At 36.2% G+C, this 23,738-nt stretch overlaps 1 protein-coding gene across 1 annotated transcript in view; it reads left to right on the top strand.

Moving 5' to 3' along the window:
- Positions 1-23,738, top strand: part of CCDC7 (coiled-coil domain containing 7) — a 178,987-nt gene that overhangs the window by 15,014 nt on the left and 140,235 nt on the right. The window contains exon 3 of the mRNA XM_044915230.1: positions 1,964-2,047. Coding sequence (XP_044771165.1) covers positions 1,964-2,047 — 84 coding nt within the window. The remainder of the gene's footprint in view (positions 1-1,963; positions 2,048-23,738) is intronic.

Below are 23,738 nucleotides of genomic sequence, written 5' to 3'. Positions count from 1 at the left end.
GGGAGAGGGAGAAGCAGATCCCCCGCTGAGCCCAATGTGGGGCTCGATCCCGGTACTCCGGGACCATGACCTGAGCCGAAGGCAGACGTTTAACCGACTGAGCCACCCAGGTGCCCTGTCCTTTCTGGATGTTAACACCAAAGTGAATACCTCTCATACATTTTCACATCATAATCATAAGTGGCATTTCTGCTTCCTTTTTAAAGATCTTTTTAGAAGTGCTGCCCAACAATCTCTTTTTGTCTCATTGGTCTGATTGGGACACGAGGCTACCCTTATTGGTAAAGGAGGCTGGAAATTTTATTATTATTGTCATTTTTAAAATATTTTATTTATTTGAGAGAGAGAACACGAGTGGCATGGGGAGGGCAGAGGGAGAGGGAGAAGCAGGCTTCCCGCTGAGCATGGAGCCCAAAACAGGACTTGATGCCAGGACCCTGGGATCATGATCTGTGCTGAAGGCAGACACTTAACTGACTGAGCCACCCAGGTGCCCCTTATTATTATTATTACTAGCTATGCATGTTGGCATCCCCAATAAAATTGAGGTCCTGTTAGTAGGCAACTAATAGTCTCTATTATAATGACCATTAAAATACTATTATAATAGTATAAGTGATACTATTTTAAGACTATTATATACTTGTCTCACAACACTGTTGTCATAATTTTTGATGATTTTGATATCCATGTAGATGATCTTTGCAAATAACCCAACATCTCAGTTCGTTGAATTCCTTTCCTCCAATGATCTTGTCTTCTATCCTATCTCAGCAACTGACAAGATGATATCCTCTAGTCTTTGTCATAACCAATAACTTTAACTTTTCCATAATTTGTTTCAATCATCTTAATCTGTGGTCACTACCTCTTATCTTTCCCACTTAGTCTGTCTAATATTCTGGCTCCAAAAGTCCTTTGATTCCATTCGGAACTATAATCCATTGGTCTTACTGCCTTTTACTGTCCCAAATCCTCCTTGTGGTCTTAACTTACCTAGCTTAAATTCCATGGTCCATTATTATTATTGCTCCCAAGCATATGTACTTTCTTGCCCTGCCATGCTATATTGATTTTATTTTGTTAAACTGCAACCCTGATCAAATCAGTCACCATCTTCTCTATATTTGTGGCATGTGAATGTGAGTAGAAGAAAAAATCCCCAAGTATGCTTATAGTCTCATTTTATATTTATAATTAATAAACCGAGTTCATTCATTTTCCCACTCTCCTGAATGATTAATTCAGTTTTCCCCCCTCTTCTATATGGGTATAAGTCTTTTTCATGACAAAAAAAAAAAAAAAGTGTATCAGCCTGTGAGTATGTTTTAAAATGTGATGTTAAATGAACATATTCCTCATGGAGAACATTCTGTGAGAATCCTAACTCTATATAAGCATCTGAGGTTTGTGTATCATAGGTTGTCTCTGATTAACAAATCACTATTCTACTAGAAAAGATTCAGTCATTATGATATTTTCATCTGCCACTATTTTTTCCTCAAAGTATTCATTTGCCCATTGAGTGAGAGTAAAAGACCACAGCTCTTGGCAAGTATACTTATATTGAGAAGTCATAATGAGCATTCATTTTCTAACACAAAGAGATATTTCTATATATTTCTGTGTACAGAGTGGCTACCTTTTTTTGGGTATTCATAACTTTCAGGAGTTTAAATCTGGAATGCTTGCTTTTCTGCAACGGTGCAGGGGAGAATAAAAGAGGCATAGCAGGATATATGTCATTAATGGGCCAGTCCCCAGAATGTACTCTCTTTCACTTTCTGGAGGAATTTGCTAGTATAGCATTTGGAGCATGATTTCTTGTCTTATAGGTTTGAAGGGACATAAATTATAGGCAAAAAAAATATTTTCCAAAATAATTAAATATACTAAAATGTAAATGGAGATGCATATGGATTCTGAAATGAAAGTAACTTTTTTTTGTTATTCTTTTCAAAAGGTTGGGGATGATCTGAATTCATTCTTGAGATGTTGTTCACAATTTGCTGCACAGTTAGAAGCAGCAGCTAAGGAAGAACGTAACGTATGCATTCTGTGTAAACTGTCAAGTATAAAATATTTACTATTTTAATGATTTAAATTATTAGTAATGTTAATAAATTTTGTATTAATAAATTGTATATTAATTTATTAAAATCATTAATTGTTATTAATAACAATTTTAGTAATACAATATTTAAAGCTATACTGGTTGTTTGAACTTGAATGTGATAATCCATTCAGCAGTATTAGTCTAAATACAATGCCTTAAAGAGTTATAAAAGGCATTAGAAAGTTTTATTTACTTTTTTATTCTTAATGTAGGCATTTAGATCTGTGATTTTTCCTTTAAGTACAGCATTGATTGGGTCATTAGTATTTTCATATTTACAAATGAAAACATAGTATTTTTTTTAAAGATTTTATTTATTTATTTGACAGAGAGAGAGAGAGAGACAGCGAGAGTGGGAACACAAGTTGGGGGGGAGGTGGGAGAGGGAGAAGCAGGCTCCCAGTGGAGCAGGGAGCCCGATGCAGGGCTCGATCCCAGGACCTGAGCCAAAGGCAGCCGCTTAACGACTGAGCCACCCAGGGGCCCCGAAAACATAGTATTAATAGTATTTATATTTTAGTGTTTTAAAAAATTTTTTATTTAAATCCAATTTAGTTAACATATAGTGTATTATTAGTTTCAGGGGTAGAAGTTAGTGATTCATCAGTTGCATATAACACCCAGTGTTCATTACTTCAAGTGCCCTCCTTAATGCCCATCCCCCACTTATCCGACCACCCCCACCACCCCTCCAGCAACCTTCAGTTTGTTTCCTATAGTTAAGAGTCTCTTTTTTTTTTTTTTTTAAGATTTTATTTATTTATTTGAGAGAGAGAGAATGAGAGAGAGCACATGAGAGGGGGGAGGGTCAAAGGGAGAAGCAGACTCCCTGCCGAGCAGGGAGCCTGATGTGGGACTCGATCCTGGGACTCCAGGATCATGACCTGAGCCGAAGGCAGTCGCTTAACCAACTGAGCCACCCAGGCTCCCGGGTAAGAGTCTCTTAAGGTTTACCTCCCTCTCTGTTTTTATCTTATTTTATTTTTCCTTCCCTTCCCCTATGTTCATCTGTTTTGTTTCTTAAATTCTGCATATGAGTGAAATCATACGGTATTTGTCTTTCTCTCACTTATTTTGCTTAGCATAATACCCTCCAGTTCCATCCAAATAAGGTAATTTATATTACAAAAGTAATATGTCATAATTAATGAAAATTTCAAAAAAGATATGCATAAAGAAGAAAACAAAAATTACCATAATCCTATTTCCCCAAGATAACCCAACTACTGTTAACATATTTTTGTTTCCCTTCCTGATTTTCCAAAATTATAAAGATTTAGAAAAAATGAAATAATACTGAACATACTGTTTGGTATGTACTATTGAGTGAGGGTAAAAGTACTACTGTCTAATATTCTGGCTCCAAAAGTCCTTTGATTCCATTTGGAACTATAATCTATTGGTCTTACTGCCTTTTACTGTCCCAAATATTACCTTTTGAAAAGACTAACAAAACAAAGTTAATTTTATTTCAGAATCCATATGCATCCCCATCTACTTTTTAGTATAATTAATTATTTTGGAAAATATTTTTTGCCTATAATATGTATATAATACTATTTAAAATTTTTTTTTAATTAACATATAATGGATTATTTGTTTCAGGGGTACAGGTTTGTGATTCATCAGTCTTACACAATTCACAGTGCTCACCATAGTACATACCCTCCCCAATGTCCATCACCCAGCCACCCAATCCCTCCCACCCACCTCCTCAGTTTATTTCCTGAGATTAAGAGTCTCTTATGGTTTGTCTCTCTCACTGGTTTTGTCTTGTTTCATTTTTCCCTCCCTTCTCCTATGATCCTGTCTTGTTTCTCTAATTCCTCATATCAGTGAGACCATATGATACTTGTCTTTCTCTGATTGACTTATTTCACTTAGCATAATACCCTCTAGTTCCATCCACGTCATTGCAAATGGCAAGATTTCATCTTTTTGATGGCTGCATAATATTCCATTGTATATATATACACCACATCTTCTTTATCCATTCATCTGTTGATGGACACCTAGGCTCTTTCCCTAGTTTGGCTATTGTGGACATTGCTCCTATAAACATTAGGGTGCATGTGCCCCTTTGGATCACTACATTTGTATCTTTGGGGTAAATACCCAGTAGTGCAATTGCTGGTTTATAGGGTAGCTCTCTTTTCAACTTTTTGAGGAACTTCCATACTGTTTTCCAGAGTGGCTGCACAAGCTTGCATTCCCACCAACAGTGTAGGAGGGTGCCCCTTTCTCTGCATCCTCGCCAACATCTGCCGTTTCCAGACTTGTTAATTTGAGCCATTCTGACTGGTGTGAGGTGGTATCTCATTGAGGTTTTGATTTGGATTTCCCTGATGCCGAGTGATGTTGAGCCCTTTTTCATGGGTCTGTTGGCCATTTGGATGTCTTCTTTGGAAAAATGTCTGTTCGTGTCTTCTCTCTATTTCTTGATTGGATTCTTTGTCTTTTGGGTGTTGAGTTTGATAAGTTCTTTATAGATTTTGGATACTAGCCCTTTATCTGATATGTCATTTGTAAATATCTTCTCCTATTCTGTCAGTTGTCTTTTGGTTTTGTTGACTGTTTCTTTTGCTGTGCAAAAGCTTTTTATCTTGATGAAGTCCCAATAGTTCATTTTTGCCCTTGTTTCACTTGCCTTTGGCGATGTTTCTAGGAAGAAGTTGCTGTGGCTGAGGTCAAAGAGGTTGTTGCCTGTGTTCTCCTCAAGGATTTTATTTTTTTATTTTAATTTAATTTTATTATGTTAGTCACCATGCAATACGTCATTAGTTTTTGATGTACTGATCCACGATTCATTGTTTTCATATAATACCCAGTGCTCCATACAGTACATGCCTTCCTTAATACCCATCACCAGGCTAACCCATCCCCCCAACCCCCTCCCCTCTAAAACCCTCAGTTTGTTTCTCAGAGTCCATAGCCTCTCATGGTTCGTCCCTCTCTCCAATTTCCCTCCCTTCATTTTCCCCTTCCTTCTCCTAATGTCCTCCATGTTATTCCTTATGTTCCACAAATAAGTGAAACCCTATGATAATTTACTTTTTCTGCTTGACTTATTTCACTTAGCATAATCTCCTCCAGTCCCATCCATCCTGATGTAAAAGTTGGGTATTCATCCTTTCTGATGTCTGAGTAATATTCCTTTGTATGTATGGACCACATCTTCTTTATCCATTCATCTGTTGAAGGGCATCTCAGCTCTTTCCATAGTTTGGCTATTGTGGATATTGCTACTATGAACATTGGGGTGTGTATGGCCCTTCTTTTCACTACATTTGTGTCTTTGGGGTAAATACCCAGGAGTGCAATTGCTGGGTCATAGGGTAGTTCTATTTTTAATTTTTTGAGGAACCTCCACACTGTTATCCAAAGTGACTGTACCAACTTGCGTTCCCACCAACAGTGTGAGAAGGTTCCTCTTTCTCCACAACTTCTCCAACATTTGGTGTTTCTTGCCTGGTCAGTTTTTGCCATTCTAACTGGTGAAAGGTAGTCTCTCAATGTGGTTTTGACTTGAATTTCCCTGATGGCTAATGATGATGAACATTTTTTCATGTGTCTGTTAGTCATTTGTATGTCTTCTTTCAAGAAGTGTCTGTTCATGTCTTCTGCCCATTTTTGGACTTGATTATTTGTTTTTTGGGTGTTGAGTTTCAGAAGTTCTTTATAGATCTTGGAAATCAGCCCTTTGTCTGTAGTGTCATTTGCAAATATTTTCTCCCATTCTGTGGGTTGCCTCTTTGTTTTGTTGACTGTCTCCTTTGCGGTGCAGAAGCTTTTTATCTTGATGAAGTCCCAAAAGTTCATTTTTGCTTTTGTTTCACTAGCCTTTGGAGATATATCTTGAAAGTTGCTGTGGCCAATGTCAATGGATTCCTGTCTCACATTGAGGTCTTTCATCCACTTTGAGTTTATCTTTGTCTAGGGTGTTAGAGAACAGTTAAGTTTCATTCTTCTGTATATAGCTGTCCAATTTTCCCGGCACCATTTATTGAAGAGACTGTCTTTTTTCCATTGCATGTTTTTTCCTGCTTTGTCAAAGATTATTTGACCATAGAGTTGAGGGTCCATATCTGGGCTCTCTATTCTGTTCCGTTGGTCTATATGTCTGTTTTTGTTCTAGTACCATGCTGTCTTGGTGATCACAGCTTTGTAATATAGCTTGAAATCGGGCAACGTGATGCCCCCAACTTTGTTTTTCTTTTTCAACATATCCTTGGTGATTCGGGGTCTTTTCTGATTCCATACAAATTTTAGGATTGTTTGTTCCAGCACTTTGAAAAATGTCATTGGAATTTTGATTGGGATGGCATTGAAGGTATGGATTGCTCTGGGTAGCATAGACATTTTAACAATGTTTATTCTTTTGATCCATGAGCATGGAATGTTTTTCCATCTTTTTGTGTCTTCAGTTTTTTTCATGAGTGTTCTGTAGTTTCTAGAGTATAGATCCTTTGCCTCTTTGGTTAGGTTTATTCCGAGGTATCGTATGGTTTTTGGTTCTATTGTAAATGGAATGATTTCTTTAATTTCCTTTTCTACAGTTGCACTGTTAGTGTATAAGAAAGCAACTGATTTCTGTGCATTGATTTTGTATCCTGCCACATTACCGACTTGCTGTATGAGTTCTAGTGATTTGGGGATGGAGTCTCTTGGATTTTCCACATAAAGTATCATGTCATCTGCGAAGAGAGAGAGTTTGACTTCTTCTTTGCCAATTTGAATACGTTTTATTGCTTTTTGTTGTCTGATTGCTGTTGCTAAGACTTCTGGTACTATGTTGAATAATAGTGGTGAGAGTGGGCATCCTCGTCATGTTCCTGATCTTAAGAGAAAGGCTCTCAGCTTTTCCCCAGTGAGGATGATATTTGCTGTGGGTTTTTCATAGATGGATTTTATGAACTTGAGGAATGTTTCCTCTATCCCTATACTCTGAAGAGTCTTAATCAGGAAAGGATGCTGTATTTTGTCAAATGCTTTTTCTGCATCAATTGAGAGGAACATATGGTTCTTTTCTCTCCTCTTATTAATGTGTTCTGTCACATTGATGGACTTGCAAATGTTGAACCACCCCTTGCATCCCGCAGATAAATCCCACTTGGTCATGGTGGATGATCCTTTTAATGTATTGTCGGATACTATTAGCTAGGATTTTGCTGAGAATTTTGGAATTCATATTCATCAGGGATATTGGTCTTTTTGATGGGTCTTTGCCTGGTTTGGGGATTAAGGTAATGTTGGCCTCATAGAATGAGTCTGGAAGCTTTCCTTTTGTTTCTGTTTTTTGAAACAGCTTCAGGAGAATAGGTATTATTTCTTCTTTGAATGTTTGGTAGAATTCCCCAGGGAATCCATCAGGCTCTGCACTCTTGTTTTTTGGGGAGGTTTTTGATCACTGCTTTAATCTCCTTACTGGTTATTGACCTCTTCAGGTTGTCAATTTCTTCCTGTTTCAGTCTTGGGAGTTTATAGGTTTCCAGGAAGGCCTCCATTTTTTCCAGGTTGTTCAATTTATTGGCATGTGGTTGTTGATAATAATATCTAATAATTGTTTCTATTTCCTTGGTGTTAGTCGTGATCTCTCCCCTTTCATTCATAATCTTAGTGATTCAGGTCCTTTCTCTTTTCTTTTGGATAAGTCTGGCCAGTGGTTTATCGATCTTATTAATTCTATCAAAGAACCAGCTTCTAGTTTCATTGCTCTGATCTACTGTGTTTCTGGTTTCTGTTTAATTTATCTCTGCTCTAATCTTAATTATTTCTCTTCTAATACGTGGCTTAGTCATTGTTTGTTGCTTTTTCTCTAGTTCTTTAAGGTGTACAATTAGTTGGCGAATTTGAGATTTTTCTGTTTTTTTGAGTGAGGTTTGGATGGCTATGTATTTTCCTTAGGACCGCCTTTGCAGTATCCCATAGATTTTGGACCAATGTATTTTCGTTCTCATTGGTTTCCATGAACTGTTTAAGTTCTTCTTTGATTTCCTGGTTGACCCAAACATTCTTGAGCAGAGTGGTCTTTAGCTTCCAAGTGTTTGAATTTCTGCCAATTTTTTTCTTGTGATTGAGTTCCAGTTTTAAAGCATTATGGTCTGAAAAGATGCAGGGAATAATCTCAGTCTTTTGGTATTGGTTGAGAGCTGATTTGTGACCCAGTATGTGGTCTATTCTGGAGAAAGTTCCATGTGTGCTCTAGAAGAATGAGTATTCTTTTGTTTTAGGGTGGAATGTTCTGTATATATCTATGAGGTCCATCTGGTCCGGTGTGTCATTCAAAGCTCTTGTTTCTTTGTTGATATTCTGCTTAGATGATCTGTCTATTGCTGAGGGTGGAGTATTGTGATCTCCTACAATTAACATATTGTTACCAATATGAGTCTTTATTTTGGTTAACTGTTGGCTTATGTAGTTGGCTGTCCCATCTTGGGGGCATAGATATTTACAATTGTTAGATCTTGTTGGATAGATCCCTTAAGAGTGATATAGTGTCCTTCTGTGTCTCTAACTACAGTCTTTAGCTTAAAAGCTAATTTGTCTGATGTAAGAATTGCTACCCCAGCTTTCTTTTGAGGTCCGTTGGCATGGAAGATGGATCTCCATCCCTTCACTTTCAGTCTGGATGTGTCTTTAGGTTCAAAATGAGTCTCTTGTAGACAGCATATGGAAGGGTCCTGTCTTTTTATCCAGTCTGGAACCCTGTGCCGTTTCATGGGAGCATTTAGGCTGTTCACATTGGGTGAAAGTGATTATTGAAAGATACGAATTTATTGTCATCATGTTGCCTGTGAAGTCCTTGTTTCTATAGATTGTCTCTGTAAATTTCTGTTCTATATCACTCTTGGGGTATTTCTCCTTTTATAGAACCCCCCTTAATATTTCTTGCAGGGCCGGCTTAGTAGTCACATATTCTTTCAGTTTCTGCCAGTCTTGGAAGCTCTGCATCTCTCCATCCATTCTAAATGACAGTCTTGCTGGATAAAGTATTCTTGGCTGCATGTTCTTCTCATTTAGTGCCTTGAATATGTCTTGCCAGGCCTTTCTGGCTTGCCAGGTCTCTGTGGATAGGTCTGACATTATTCTGATGTTCCTCCCTCTGTATGTAAGGAATCTCTTCCCCCTAACTGCCCTTAAGATGGTTTCCTTGGTTGTAAGATTTGCCAGTTTTACTATTACATACCAGGGCATTGGTCTGTTTTCCTTGATCTTGGGAGGGGTCCTCTCTGCCTCTAGAACACGCATGTTTGTTTCATTCTCCAGATAAGGGAAGTTCTCAGCTAGGATTTGCTCAAATATATCTTCTAGTCCTCTCTCTCTCTCCACCCCCTCAGGGATCCCAATAATTCTGACATTGGAATGTTTCATGGTGGCACTTATTTCTCTGATTCTATTTTCATGGATTTTGAGTTGTTTTTCCCTGGCCGCCTCTTTTTCCTTCTTGTCTATAAATTGGTCTTCTAGATCACTAATTTGTTCTTCTGCCTCAGTTACCCTAGCTGTTAGATTATCTAGATTAGATTGGATCTCATTGATAGCATTTTTAAGTTCTGCCAATTCAGCTTTCATCTCTGCCCTTAGAGACTCTATGTTGCCATTAATCGATTTCTCCATTCTAGCTATTGTCTTCACAATTGCTACCCTGAATTCCATCTCCGACATCTTGGTTATGTCTGTATCCATTTGTTAATCTATGGCAGAAGTCACAGTCTCTGAGTCTTTCCTATTTTGGGGGTTTCTCCTCCTAGTCATTCTGTTGAGGGGTGGTTGAGGGAATGTACAGAGTCCAAATTATTGATCACAACCCAAGCAAGGACCTTAGGGTTGCTGGCCTCTTGTTCTCCCAGGCTGTCTTCTGGGGGAGGGGCCTGCCTTGCTGTTACCCAGGCAACCCTGTTTGGGCAGAGTTGCCCTACCCTCTGTGGGAGGAGGGGGGGATGGGCTCAGTGAAAACTGTTTTTTGGGGGCTTTTGTTCTCTGGCAGCTTTCCCTGGTGGCTTTCTGCATCTCTTCTGACAGTCAGAGCAGGAGAGATCGTTTCAAACCCACTGCCTCAGAGCAGAGAGATCGCTGTCTGTTCTTTAGTGAGCTCTCCAGGCCACACTATCTCTGTTTCTGTCTGTGCTGCTATAAAGTGCCGCATCCTGGGTTGTGAGCCCCTCAGCTGCGCTCCCAGTCCTTGCCTCCAGGTTCGGACACATCTCTGTCCTTTGTGCTTCTAAAACCACCAGCCACCCCCAGTTTGCATGCGGGCCCCACTCCTCCAGGTTTCAGTCCAGGGGGGCTGCCCTAAAGTCCTTTCCCCATCACTACCTGTCTGCAAATCTGTGCCCTGTCCCCAGCGCAGGAGGCTATGGCTCACTGGTGGTGCAGGATCCCCATGGTTCCCTCCCCCTTCTGTTTATCTTCGGATATGTGCCTGGCGAATCACGGCCCCCTGCTTCATACCTGGAAACCAACCGCTTGCAATATTCTGTTTGTAGAGATCCAGATCTATCTTCTTACATCTCAGCCTGATTTCATGGGTGTTCAGAGTGGTCTGGTAGATATCCAGCTCAATTCCGGTGACCAGTTGGAATAGCTTTCCCTAATCCTCCACCATCTTTTTTTTTCCACCATTCTCTCCTCAAGGATTTTGATGGGTGCCTGTCTCACATTTAGGCCTTTCATCCATTTTGTGTCTATTTTTGTGTGTGGTGTAAGGAAATGGTCCAGTTTCATTCTTCTGCATGTGGCTGTGCAATTTTCCCAACGCCATTTGTTGTAGAGACTGTCTTTTCTCCATTTCCTGCTTTGTCAAAGATTAGTTGACCATAGAGTTGAGGGTCTATTTCTGGGCTCTGTATTCTGTTCCATTGATCTATGTGTCTGTTTTTGTGCCAGTACCATACTGTCTTGATGACGACAGCTTTGTAATAGAGCTGGAAGTCCAGAATTGTGATGCCACCAGCTTTGCTTTTCTTTTTCAACATTCCTCTGGCTATTCAGGGTCTTTTCTGATTCCATACAAATTTTAGGATTATTTGATCCATTTCTTCCAAAAAAGTTGATGGTATTTTGATAGGGATTGCATTAAATGTGTAGATTGATCTAGGTAGCATAGACATTTTCACAATATTTGTTCTTCTATCCATGAGCATGGAACCTTTTTCCATTTCTTTGTGTCTTCCTCAATTTCTTTCATGAGTATTCTATAGTTTTCTGAGTACAGATCCTTTTCCTCTTCAGTTAGATTTATTCCTAGGTATTTTATGGTTGTGGGTGTAATTGTAAATGGGATCAACTTTTATTATTTTTTGACTTTTGGAAAATAGTGTTTATTGTTTCTTACCTGATTGTAAACATATTATTATTTTTTAAAGATTTATTTATTCTGAGAGAGAGAATGCATGAGCGAGAGGAGGGACAGAGGGAAGGGGAGAGAGAATCTTAAGCAGACTCACCACTAAGCACAGAGTCTGAATTGGGGGCTGGATCTCAAAACCCTGAGATCATGTCCCGAGCTGAAACCAAGAGTTGGATTCTTAACTGATTAAGCCACCCAGGAGCCATTTATTGTAAACATATTATTGTTGAACATTTGAAATTGAGGAAAGTATATAGGAAAACAAGTTACCTGTAGTCTCAATCTAGTATATATGCACCATTAACATTTTAGAAAATGTTTTCTAGCATGCTGTGAATGTGTATATACACACAAACATATATATACATATACACATTTATACACACACATATATATGCACACACATGCTGTGTATGTCTGTATATGCACATTCATTTATATGTACATTGATATATATCTTTTCTAATTTTTTATTGTGGCAAAATACACATACTGTACAACTTAACTATATTAACCATTTTTATGTGTACAGTTCAGTGGTATTAAATACATTAATATTGTGCAATGATCACCTCTGTCCATCTCAGAACTCTTTTCATCTTGCAAAACTGAAACTATATGCATTAAACAATAACTCTTTATGACCCCCAGCCCCTGGTAACTACCATTCTACTCTGTGTTACTATGAGTTTGGTGGTCTTTCTTTCTTTCTTTCTTCCTTTCTTCCTTCTTCCTTTCTTTCTTCTTATCCACATGTAAGTGAGATCATGCAGTATTTGTCTTTCCATGTCAGCTTATTTCACTTAGCATAAGGTCTTCCAGATTCACCCATGTTGTCACAAACGGCAGGACTTCCTTATTTTATTATGGCTGAATAATATCACAGTGTGTGTGTGTATTACGATTTCTTTATCCAGTCATCCATCCATGGGCACTTAGGTTGTTCCATATCTTGGTTATTGTGAATAATGCTGCAGTGAATATAGGAGTGCAGGTATTTCTTTGAGATACTAATTTGTTTCCTTTGGATATATATCTGGAAGTGGGATCACTAGATTATATGGTAGTTCTGTTTTTAAATTTTTGAAGAGTCTTCATACTGTTTTCCATAGCTGCTGGACCAATTTCCCTTCCCACCAATGGTACACAGGATTCCCTTTTCTCCAAATCTTTGTCAACAATTGTTTTTTCTTATCTTTTTGGTAATAGCCATTCTAACACGTGTAAGGTAGTATTTCACTGTGATTTTGATTTACATTTCCCTGATGATTAGTGATGTTGAGCCCCTTTTCATGTACCTGTTGGCCATTTGTATGTCTTCCTTTGAAAAAAATGTCTTTTGCCCATTTTTCTTTTTTTTTTTTTACCATCGAGTTGTATTAGTTCCTTATATATTTTGGATATTAACCCCTTATCAAATATATGCTTTGCAAATATTTTCTCTCTTTCTATAGTTTGCCCTTTTCATGTCCTGTTTCTTTGACTATGCAGTAACTTTTTAGTTTGATATAGTCTCATTTATTTTTGCTTCTTGTTAATAAGCCTTTGCTTTTGATGTCATGTCCAAGAAACCATTGCCAAATCCAGTGTCCTGAAGTTTTTATTCTGTTTTCTTCTAGAAGTGTAATAGGTTTAGATCTTATATGTAGGTCATGGATTTATTCTGAGTTAATTTTGTACATGGTGTAAGTGGTGTAAGGGTCCAATTTTGTTTTATTTGTTTGCATGTGGATATCCAGTTTCCCCAGTGGTATTTGTTGAAGACATAGTTCTTTCCTCATTGTGTTGTCTTGGTACTCTTGCCAAGAATTATTTTGCTATATATGCAAAGGTTTATTTCTGGTCTCTCAGTTTTGTTCTGTTCTCTTTATATTTTAAATTTTTTATTTTATTTTTTATTGAAGTGTAGTTGACACAATGTTACGTTTGTGTCAGGTTATTTTTTTAATTTTTGAAAATCGAGATATAATTGAACTGTGGTATAATAAAACTGTATCAGTTTCATGTGTAGGTATGTATATATCTTTATGCCAATAAGGCACTTTCTTAATTACAGTTGCTTTGTAGTATATTTTGTAATCAGGATGTTTGAAGCCTCCAACTTTGTTTTTCTTTTTTCAGATTGTTTTGGGTATTCAGGGTATCTTGAGATGCCATGTGTATTTTAGTATGTTTTTTTCTATTTCTACAAAATATTCCATTGGGATTTCTATAGGGATTACACTGAATCTGTAGATCACTTTGGATAGTATAAATATTTTAACAATATTAAGTCTTCAAATCCATGAGCGTGGGATGTCTTTCCATTTATTTGTATCTTTGATTTCTTTTAGCAGTGTTTTCTAGTTTTCTGTGTATATATCTTTCACCTCCTTGGTTAGGTTTATTCCTAAATATTTTTAGATTTTTGATGCTATAGTAAAAGAGATTGTTTTCTTAATTTTCTTTTTGGATTGGACATTGTTAATATATAGAAATATAACTGATTGGGGCGCCTGGGTGGCTCAGTTGGTTAAGCGACTGCCTTCGGCTCAGGTCATGATCCTGGAGTCCCGGGATTGAGTCCCGCATTGGGCTCCCTGCTCGGCGAGGAGCCTGCTTCTCTCTCTGACCCTCCCCCCTCTCATGTACTCTCTCTCATTCTCGCTCTCTCAAATAAATAAATAAAAAAATCTTTAAAAAAAAAAAAAGAAATATAACTGATTTTTTTGAGTGTTGATTTTGTGTCCTGCAATTTTGCTGAATTTATAAGTTCTAACATTGTGTGAGTGGTGTGTGTCTGTGTGTGTGCGTGCGTGTGTGTATGTGTGTGTATGTGTAATCTTTAGGGTTTCCTACATATAGATCATGTCATTTGCAGATAGGGATAATTTTACTTTTTCTTTTCCAATTTGTATGCTTTTTATTATTTTTGTTCTTTTTTAATTTCTCGGGAACTCCCAGTACTATGCTGAATAGTGCTGGTGAGATGGGCAGATTTGCCTTATTCTTGATCCTAGAGAAGAACCTACTAGTCTTTTCCCAGTGAATATGCTCTTTGCTATGGCCTGTTTATATATGGATTTTTATGTTGAGTTAGTTTTCCTCTATTCTTAGTTTATTGAGTTTTTTTTTTTTTAATCATGAAGGAGTGTTGCATTTTATCAAAAGCTTTTTCTGCATCTATTGAGATGATCATGTGGTTCTTGTCCTTCATTTTGTTTATGTAGCGTATTACATTGTTTCATGTTATTGCAAACAGTGAGCCAGGCTTGTGTTCCAGACATAAATCCTTTTTGGTTTTACTGTGTGACCCTTTTAATGTGTGCTTTTTTTTTTTTTTTTTTTTAAGTACACTCCACACCCAGCATAGAGTCCAGCACTGGGCTTGAACTCATGATCATAAGACCAAGACCTGAGCTGAACACTTAACCAACTGAGCCACCCAGGTGTCCCTTAATGTGCTTTTAAATTCTTTTTGCTAGTATTTTGTAGGATTTTTGCATCCTTTTTTTCTATCATTATTAATCAGGGATATTGTCTGTAGTTTTCTTGTGTTTTTGTGTAGTTTTGATATCACAATAATGCTGGCCTTATGGAGTTGGTTTGGGAATTTCCTCCTTTCTGATTCTTTGGAAGAGTTTGAGAAAGGTTGGTGTTAATTCTTTTTTAAGTGATAGAATTCTCTAGTGAAGCCATCTGGTTCTGGGCTTTTCACTTTGGGGAGGTTTTTGATTACTGCTTTAATCTCCTCACTAGTTACAGGTCTGTTCAGATTTTTTTATATTTTATTTTTTCATGGATTGGCCTTGATCGATTGTATGTTTCTAGGAATTTATCCATTTCTTCTGTGTTATCCAATAGTCTTTTATGATCTTTTGTCTTTGAGTGGAGTGGACATCATTATAATATCTCTTCTCTCATATCTAATTTTAGCTATTTGAATATTCTTTTTATCATACTTAATATAGCCAAGTCCTGTTCACTTTTGTTAATCTTTTTGAAAACTACTCTTGGTATAATTGATTTTTTTCTGTTCTCTATTTCATTTATCTCTGCTCTAATATTTATTATCTCCTTTCTTCTGCAAAATCTGGGTTAAAAATTTTTTGTTGTTGTTCCTTTAGGTGAAAGGTTAGATTGTTCTTTTGTGATTTTTAAATGTAAACATTTACCACCATAAACTTTTTGTACTGATTTTGCTGAATCCCATAGTATTTTGTTTTTTGTTTTCATTTACCTTCAGATATTTTCTAAATTCCATTATGATTTTTTCTTTGATCTATGGATTGTTGAAGAGTGTGTTAATTTTTACATATTTGTGGATTTTTTTTTGTTTTCTTTCTGATATTGATTTCTAGTTTTACACCATTGTGTTTGAAAAAATGCTTTGTGTGATTTTGATCTTAAATTTGTTAAACCTTATTTTGTGTCCTAACAGGTAGTCTATCTTGGAGAATGTTCTGTGTATGCTTGAGAAGAACATGTGTTTTGCTGTTGTTGGGTGGGGTATTCTGTATGTTTGTTATGTCTATTTTACAGTATTGTTTAGTCTCTCTTTCTCTCTCTCTCTTTTCCCCCCCCCTTTTCTCCCTTGATTATTTTGGAAGTCTTGTCTTCTAGTTTGCTGATTCTTTCTTCTACCTGGTTAAGTCTGTTGTTGAGTTCCTGTAATGGATTTTTTTCCAATTTGATTATTGTATTCTATAGTTCCAGAATTTCTGTGTGGTTTTTCTTCATAGTTTTTTTTTCCTCAATATCCTCATGCTCATGTATTGATTTCCTTTATTGTCTTTTTGTGCTCTCTTTTAGCTCATTAAATATCCTTACGATGACAATTTTGAATTCTTTGGCAATTTGTATATTTCTGCTTCTTTAGTTTCTGGAGATTTAATTTTAAATGTGCCATGGTTTCCCTTTTCCTTTGTATGTTTTATTACTTTTTGTTGTTCAGATCTGGCATCTGAAGTGTCAACCAACTCTTCTAGATTTTGTGGTCTGATTTCCTATAGGGAGGACTTTCTCTATTCAGTCTGCCTGGATTCTGGAGACCTCTTCAGTCTTTTTTGAGTACGTGTTTCTCTGGGCTTGTGCATGTAATCTATTAGAAGAGGCTTGTAGGTTTCTACTCAGGTACTCTCCCTAGTGCCTCCCTGGTGCTATAAATTTCAGTATGGGTGCTCCACCCTGTGTCTGTTTTTGGTACTGCAAACCCTAGTGCATCGTGTATTCTAGTCTTAGTTCTCAGAGATTCTCAATCTGGCATCCTATTGTTGTCAGTACTTGGATAGAGGCAAGAGGGAAACTGGCTGCTTGGATAACCCCTTGCCCCAAATGTCAGAATATTGGATGTGTGTTCTACTCCTTTCCATCCCCAAGGGGAAAACAAGAGTTGAGGATTTCTTCCCAGTTGTGCTGCCATGTGAGAATAAGGAGAGGATCTGGCAAGTTAATGTTGAGAGTATCAAATCTTTTTTAGTGGACTTTGATGTGGTTGGTTTTGTCTTTGCCTAAGATACAGGAAACTTTTAACTGGTTTTGGGATTTCTCAGAGGCATTTGGTTTGTTTGATGTTAAATCCCTATTTTTCCAGGGGAAGGAGGGTTTCAGGCTTCATATTCACCGTCTTGCTGATAAAATCCTGTTTCTTTAATGTGGAATAGCATTAGAAACCAATATGTGATAGTTAATTGTGTCCAGTGATCCTGGGACAAATGCTTTTATGCCATTTCAGCAGACAGAACTAGGAAATGTATGTAGGTATGCACACATATACATATACACAGTTCATATACTTATATTCCTATTTACAAATAAAGTGCATATATACATGAATGGACATACTTAGAAATCTGGAGTTCTCGGGGTGCCTGGGTGGCTCAGTCAGTTAAGTGGCTGCCTTCAGCTCAGGTCATGATTCCAGGGTCCTGGGATCAAGCCCCGCATCAGGCTCCATGCTCAGTGGGAAGCCTGCTTCTCCCTCTCCCACTCCCCCTACTTGTGTTCCCTCTCTCGCTGTCTCTCTCTCTCTCAAATAAATAAAATCTTAAAAAAAAAAAAAGAAATCTGGAGTTGTCACAGACACCTGTAATACCAGTCTCTGAACTCAGGGCTTATTCTTACCTTCCTTCATTTCATATGTATATGTCCTTCTTTCCACAGTTAGAATTCTAACTCTTAACATCAGTACACTTACTCTTTTGTTCAATCTTATAATACTTCCAAGATTATTTAAGAATTTCTTCTCCTGTATCACTACAAAAACAAACCTACTAAAAAGATTTTGTGATTTCTTTTGAACTACCTGCCCCCCTCACCCTTAGCAGCATTCTTGTCCAAGACTGAGTATAAGGTATATGTTAAATTCTATATTGATGAGTTACTTGGATTAGTTCTTTTTTTCTTTTTCCTTTGCTAGTTTTACCTGTTTAAGTTTGAAAACAAAAACTTTAACTTGAAAAGATATATATACCCCCTTGTTCATTGCAGCATTATTTATAATAGCTAAGATATGGAAGCAATCCAAGTGTACATCACTAGATGAATGGATAAAGAAGATGTGATATACACACACACACACACAATGAAATATTATTCAGCTATAAAAAGAAGGAGATCTTGTCATTTGTGACAACATGGATAGACTTAGAGTGTTTTATGCTAAGTGAAATAAGTTAGAGAAAGACAAATATTATATGATTTCACTTATATGTGGAATCTAGAGAAATGAACAAACAAAAAAACAAAACAAAAAAAAAAACAAATGAACAAACAAAAAATTAGTAACAGAGCCATAAATATGGAGAATAAACTGGAGAGTTTGGTTGTTGGAGACGATGGGTGTGGGCAAAAAGGAATAAAGAGGAGTGGGAGGTTCAGGCTTTAAATGTAATGAATAAGTCAGAGGGATGAAAGTTACAGCATAGGGAATATAGTCAATGGTATTGTAATAGCGTTGTATGGTGACAGATGGTAGCTACACTTGCGGTTTGTAATGTATAAAGTTGTCAGATCACTATATTGTACACCTGAAACTAATGTAACATTGTGTGTCAATTATACTTCAATAACAAACAGAAAGTAACACTAAGAGATGTTTTTTGGAGAGAGAAAATGACCCAGAGGGAAGGTCTGAGAAACAAGTAGAAAGAGCAACCAACATGATAAATGTAGTAAACACTGAATGAGTGTATATATATGCATTAACATAAATATATATTAATAATTTAAATCTTATGGATAAGAAAATGAAATAGAACAAAATGCATGATAATTATGTACATTAGGAAAGAACTTAGATTTGGAATTAACCGCAATTATAGTATAATCTAAGGTCCTTGTATTGTTTGGGAGAATAGTAAAGACTTTAATAAGTTAGGTATTCCTGTTAAAAATTTCTTTTTTTATAATATAAGTAGTATGTAGAATTTTTACTCTAGTAGAGGAAAATTGAATGACAAAAAAAAAAATCCAAAAGATTCTAAAAAAGTAGAGGAAAAAATAAGGAAGTTGATCCACAAGTAAGAGAGTAGAAATAAATCTAAATATATCAGTAAATATACCAATTAAATGTACCAATTAAGAGAGAAAAATTGATGAAAAATAAATTTAAACTATATGTTTACTAGAGACATATTAAAGCATAAAAATACAGAAAGGTTGAAAGTAAAAAATTAAAGAATAGAATACCTAGGGAAAAATTTAAGAATGTGAAGGATGTGAAATATCTGTACACTAAGAACTATAAGACATTGATGAAAGAAATTGAAGAAGATACAAATAAATGGAAATATACTTAGTGTTCATGGATCAGAAGAATAATATTAAAATATCAATACTATCTAAAGTGATCTGTAAATTCAGTGCAGCCTGCATTAAGATTCCAATGATATTTTCTCACAGAAATAGAAAAAAAAAATCCTAAAATTTGTATGGAATGACAAAAAAAAACCCCAAAGAGCCAAAGCAATCTTGAAAAAAAGAACAAGGCTGGAGGCATCAGTCTTCTATTTCAAACTCTATCACAAAGCTATAGTAATCAAAATAGTGTGCTATTCACATAAAAACACAGATTAATGGAAAAGAATAAAGAGCCCAGAAATAAACCCACACATATATGATCAATTAATATATGACACAAGAGCCAAGCATATATAGTGGAGAAAGGATGGTCTCTTCAATAAATGGTTTTGGGAAAACTGGACCCCTATCTTACCTTATGCATAAAAATCAACTCAATATGGGTTAAAGACTTGAAACCATAAAACTACTAGATGAAAACTTGGGGGTAAGCTTCTTGAGGTCAGTCTTGGCAATGATTCTTTTGCATGTGATATCAAAAGCAATGGCAACAAAACAAAAATAAATAAATGAGACTACATCAAACTAAAAAGCTTCTACACAGTAAAGGAAGCCATCAACAAAATGAAAAGACAACCTACAGAATGGGTGAAAATGTCTGTAAAGCATATGTCTGATAAGGGGTTACTATCCAAAATATATACAGAACTTACATGATTCCCTGGGGGGAGACCCAAACAATCCAAGTAAAAAATGGGCAGAGGACATTTTTTTCCAAAGAAGACATTCAAATGGCCAACATGTACATGGAAAGTGTTCAGTGTCACCAATCATTAGGGAAAGGCAAATCAAAACCACAATGAGATATCACCTCATACTTGTTAGAATGACTATCATCAAAAAGACAAGAGAACACATGCTTGCAAGAATGTGGAGAAATGGCAACCCTTGTGTACTACTGGTGGTTATGTAAATTTCCACTATGGGAAAAAAAATGTGGAATTTCTCAAAAATCTAAAAATGTAACTACAGTATGATCCAGAAATTTCGCTTCTGGGTGTATATCAGAAGGAAATGAAATCATTGTCTTGAAGAGATAAGCACCCCCATGGTTATTGCAGCATTATTCACAATGTGGTAAAAGACAAAGGGGCGCCTGGGTGGCTCAGTCAGTTAAGCGTCTGCCTTTGGCTTGGGTCATGATCCCAGAGTCCTGGGATTGAGTCCTGTGTCGGGCTCCCTGCTCAGCAGGGAGTCTGCTTCTCCCTGTCCCTCTACCCCTCCTCCCTGCTTGTGCTCCCTCTCTTTTACTCTCTCTCAAATAAATAAATAATATCTTTTTTTAAAAAAAAAGCCCAAGGCATGGAAACAACTTAAGTGTCCCTCAATCAATGAATGGATAAAGAAAATGTGATATCTCTCTATATAATGGAATATTATTCTTCCATAAAGAAGGGAATCCTGCCAAATGCAGCCATATGGATGGACCTTGAGCGCATTATGCTAAGTGAAATAAGTCAGACAAGGAAAAACGATGTATGATCTGACTTATATGTGGAATCTAAAAAAACTTAATTCACAGAAACATAGAACAGATTGGTGGTAGCCAGAGGTGGCAGCGGGGTGGTGGTGTTTGCTGGTGGTGGTGAGAGGTGGGAGAAATAGATGATGATGATCAAAAGGTACAAGAAGTTCTGGGTATAATGCACTGCATGGTGACTACAAAATATATAATAAAAACTAAAAAAATAAAGGAAAGTAAAATGATAAACAAATATATGGTAACTTAAAGCTAGCATAGCTTTATTATTGTTAGACAAATTAGAAGTTAAGGCAAATAAAATTAGAGATGAGTCTCCATACAATGATCAAAGCTTTGGTTCACCAGGAATATATAATAGTTCTTAGGCTGATCTCAATAATAATACAACACGAGGGGGGTAAGGTGTTGTCCAGCACGATGTGGTATATGTGTTGAACCAGCTGTGGTGCTATGTTCCCAGTTACTAGAGTTACACAGATCCAGGAATCAAAGAAGTAGATTTGGCTCCTCTTCTCATCACTCCCAATGATCCACTTTGGGAATATTTATTTCCAGTCCCTGCAAGTCTAGGTACTGCGGGATTGGAGGCTGTGATCCTACAGGGTGGAATTGTTTACTAGAGGTACAATAATAGTTCCACTGAACCTCAAACAACTGTCTGATCCAAGTTCAGAAATTCATGCTAGCTTCTAACTGAAGTACATCGTGTGTTTTTGACTGGCAGACTGGAATTGCTGCAGAGTTAATATTCCCAGAATTGATGAGTAAGTATCCTTTGTGGACATATATGAAGTATATTCACACATGCTCTAAAATGGTCCCTCATGAGATTGAGACTCAGTTGCTCCTAGTAAAAACTCATGTTTATGGTCTATACACACCATTCTTTGTTTGATTTCTCCACTCTCTCCCCATATTTTTTGGGATTGCCTTACAAACTACTTCACATGATTCTTGTCTCAATATCTGCTTTTGGCGGAACCCAAAACCCAGATAATTCCCCAACTTGTTATAAGAGGCTAACATTCTTGTACCTAAAGCTTATATAGACATTTAGATAAAGATAAATTAGAGTGCAATTTTACTTGTAAACAGGTGTAAAAATCCTAAGCAAAACATCATTAGTTGAATCCAATACTTTATTATGCTTTTTAGATGAATTGACCATTCGGTTATTATGAAATAGTATTTCATATGTCTATGATAATATTTCTCATTCTGTAGTCTGCTTTGTCTGATATTGATACAGTTACTCTTACAATTAGTGCTGTCATGCTATTTCTTCTACTTAACCTATTTATATCTTTCTATTTAAAATGTGTTTCTTATAGACAAACTGTTTTTTTAAAATTTTCAGTCTGATGATATCTGCCTTTAATTGGACTGTTTTGACCATATGCATTTAGTGTAATAATAACATGTTTGGGTGTAAGACTGCCATTTTGCTTTTTTTAATTTTTTGGTATTGATCCTCTGTCATGCCCTGCCTTTATTTTTTTATTTTTAATTTTTTAAAATATTTATTTATTTATTTATTTATTTGAGGGGGGGAAGGGCAGACGGAGAGGGAAAGAGAGAAAATCTCAAGCAAACTCCCCATTGAATGTGGAGCCTGATTCAGGGCTCTATCTTACATTCTGAGATCATGACCTGAGCCAAAATCAAGAGTCGGACACTTAACTGACTGAGCCACCTAGGTGCCCCACCCTGCCTTAATTTAGATTGAATAATTTTTTTGTGTATCATTTTATCTCCGCTACTGGTTTATTATCTATAATCTCATTTTATTTCAAAAAGGTTTTTAATATTTTAGAAATAAGCAGAAAGTTTTTTGCCAGATAGTTTTGTGGTAACATGAAAATAACAATTACTGTAGTGGAATAAAAATATTATTTCTTTTTATCTACTAAAATCTCATTATTCTAAAACATTAAATTTATTTTATGACAATCTCATTTTAAACAGTCCTTAAATACCAAGAATATACAAAAATCTCTCCCAACTTAAATGACTAAAGAAGTATGACTAAATTATTCTTAATTAGTTCAGATTCATTATACTTTAACAGCTACTGTGGAAAATAGTATGGAGGTTCCTCAAAAAATTAAAAATAGAACTATCATATGATCTAATAATTCCACTACCAAATATTTACCCAAAGAAAATGAAAATATTAAGTTGAAAAGATATGAAACCCTATGTTTATTGCAACATTATTTACAATACCCAAGATATGGAAGCAGCCCAAGAGTCCATTGATAGATGAATTGATAATGGTGATGTGGTGTGTGTGTGTGTGAGACACACACACACACACACACACACATATATGTATAATGGAATATTACTCAGTTATGAAAAAGAATGAAATCTTGCCATTGTGGCAACATGCATGGACCTAGAAGATATTATGTTAAGTAAAATAAGTCAGAAAAAGACAAATACTGTATGATTTCACTTATATGTGGAAACTAAAAAACCAAATGAATAAACAAAAAGCAGAATCAGATCTATAAATACAGAGAAGAAACTGATGATTGCCAGAGAGCAGAAGGTAGCTGATAGGCAAAATGGGTGAAGGGGAATAGGAGATACAGGCTTCCAACTATGGAATGAATAAATTATGGGAATGAAAGGTGTAGTGTGGGGAATATAACCAATGGCATTGGCATAGCATTGGATGGTGATAGATGGTAGCTATACTTGCATAGCATAAGTTACAGAGTTGTTGAATCCCTTCACTGTGTTGTATACTTGATACTAATGTAATATTGTGTGTCAAATATATTGAAATTAAAAAAAGGAAGTAACTATGTAGTTAAATAAAAAATACAAAAAATAATATATTTTTGGTTTTTGAATACTTTTTTCAATACAATATAAAGCATAAAACATAAGTAATTATAAGTCTATGTTAATGAGCACACAATGTATAAAGTTCTAATTTATGA

The sequence above is a fragment of the Neomonachus schauinslandi genome, chromosome 5 (assembly GCF_002201575.2).
Source record: "Neomonachus schauinslandi chromosome 5, ASM220157v2, whole genome shotgun sequence".
NCBI lineage: Eukaryota > Metazoa > Chordata > Mammalia > Carnivora > Phocidae > Neomonachus > Neomonachus schauinslandi.
Note: the sequence above shows the minus strand (reverse complement) of the source record. Positions and strands in the feature narration are given on the sequence as shown.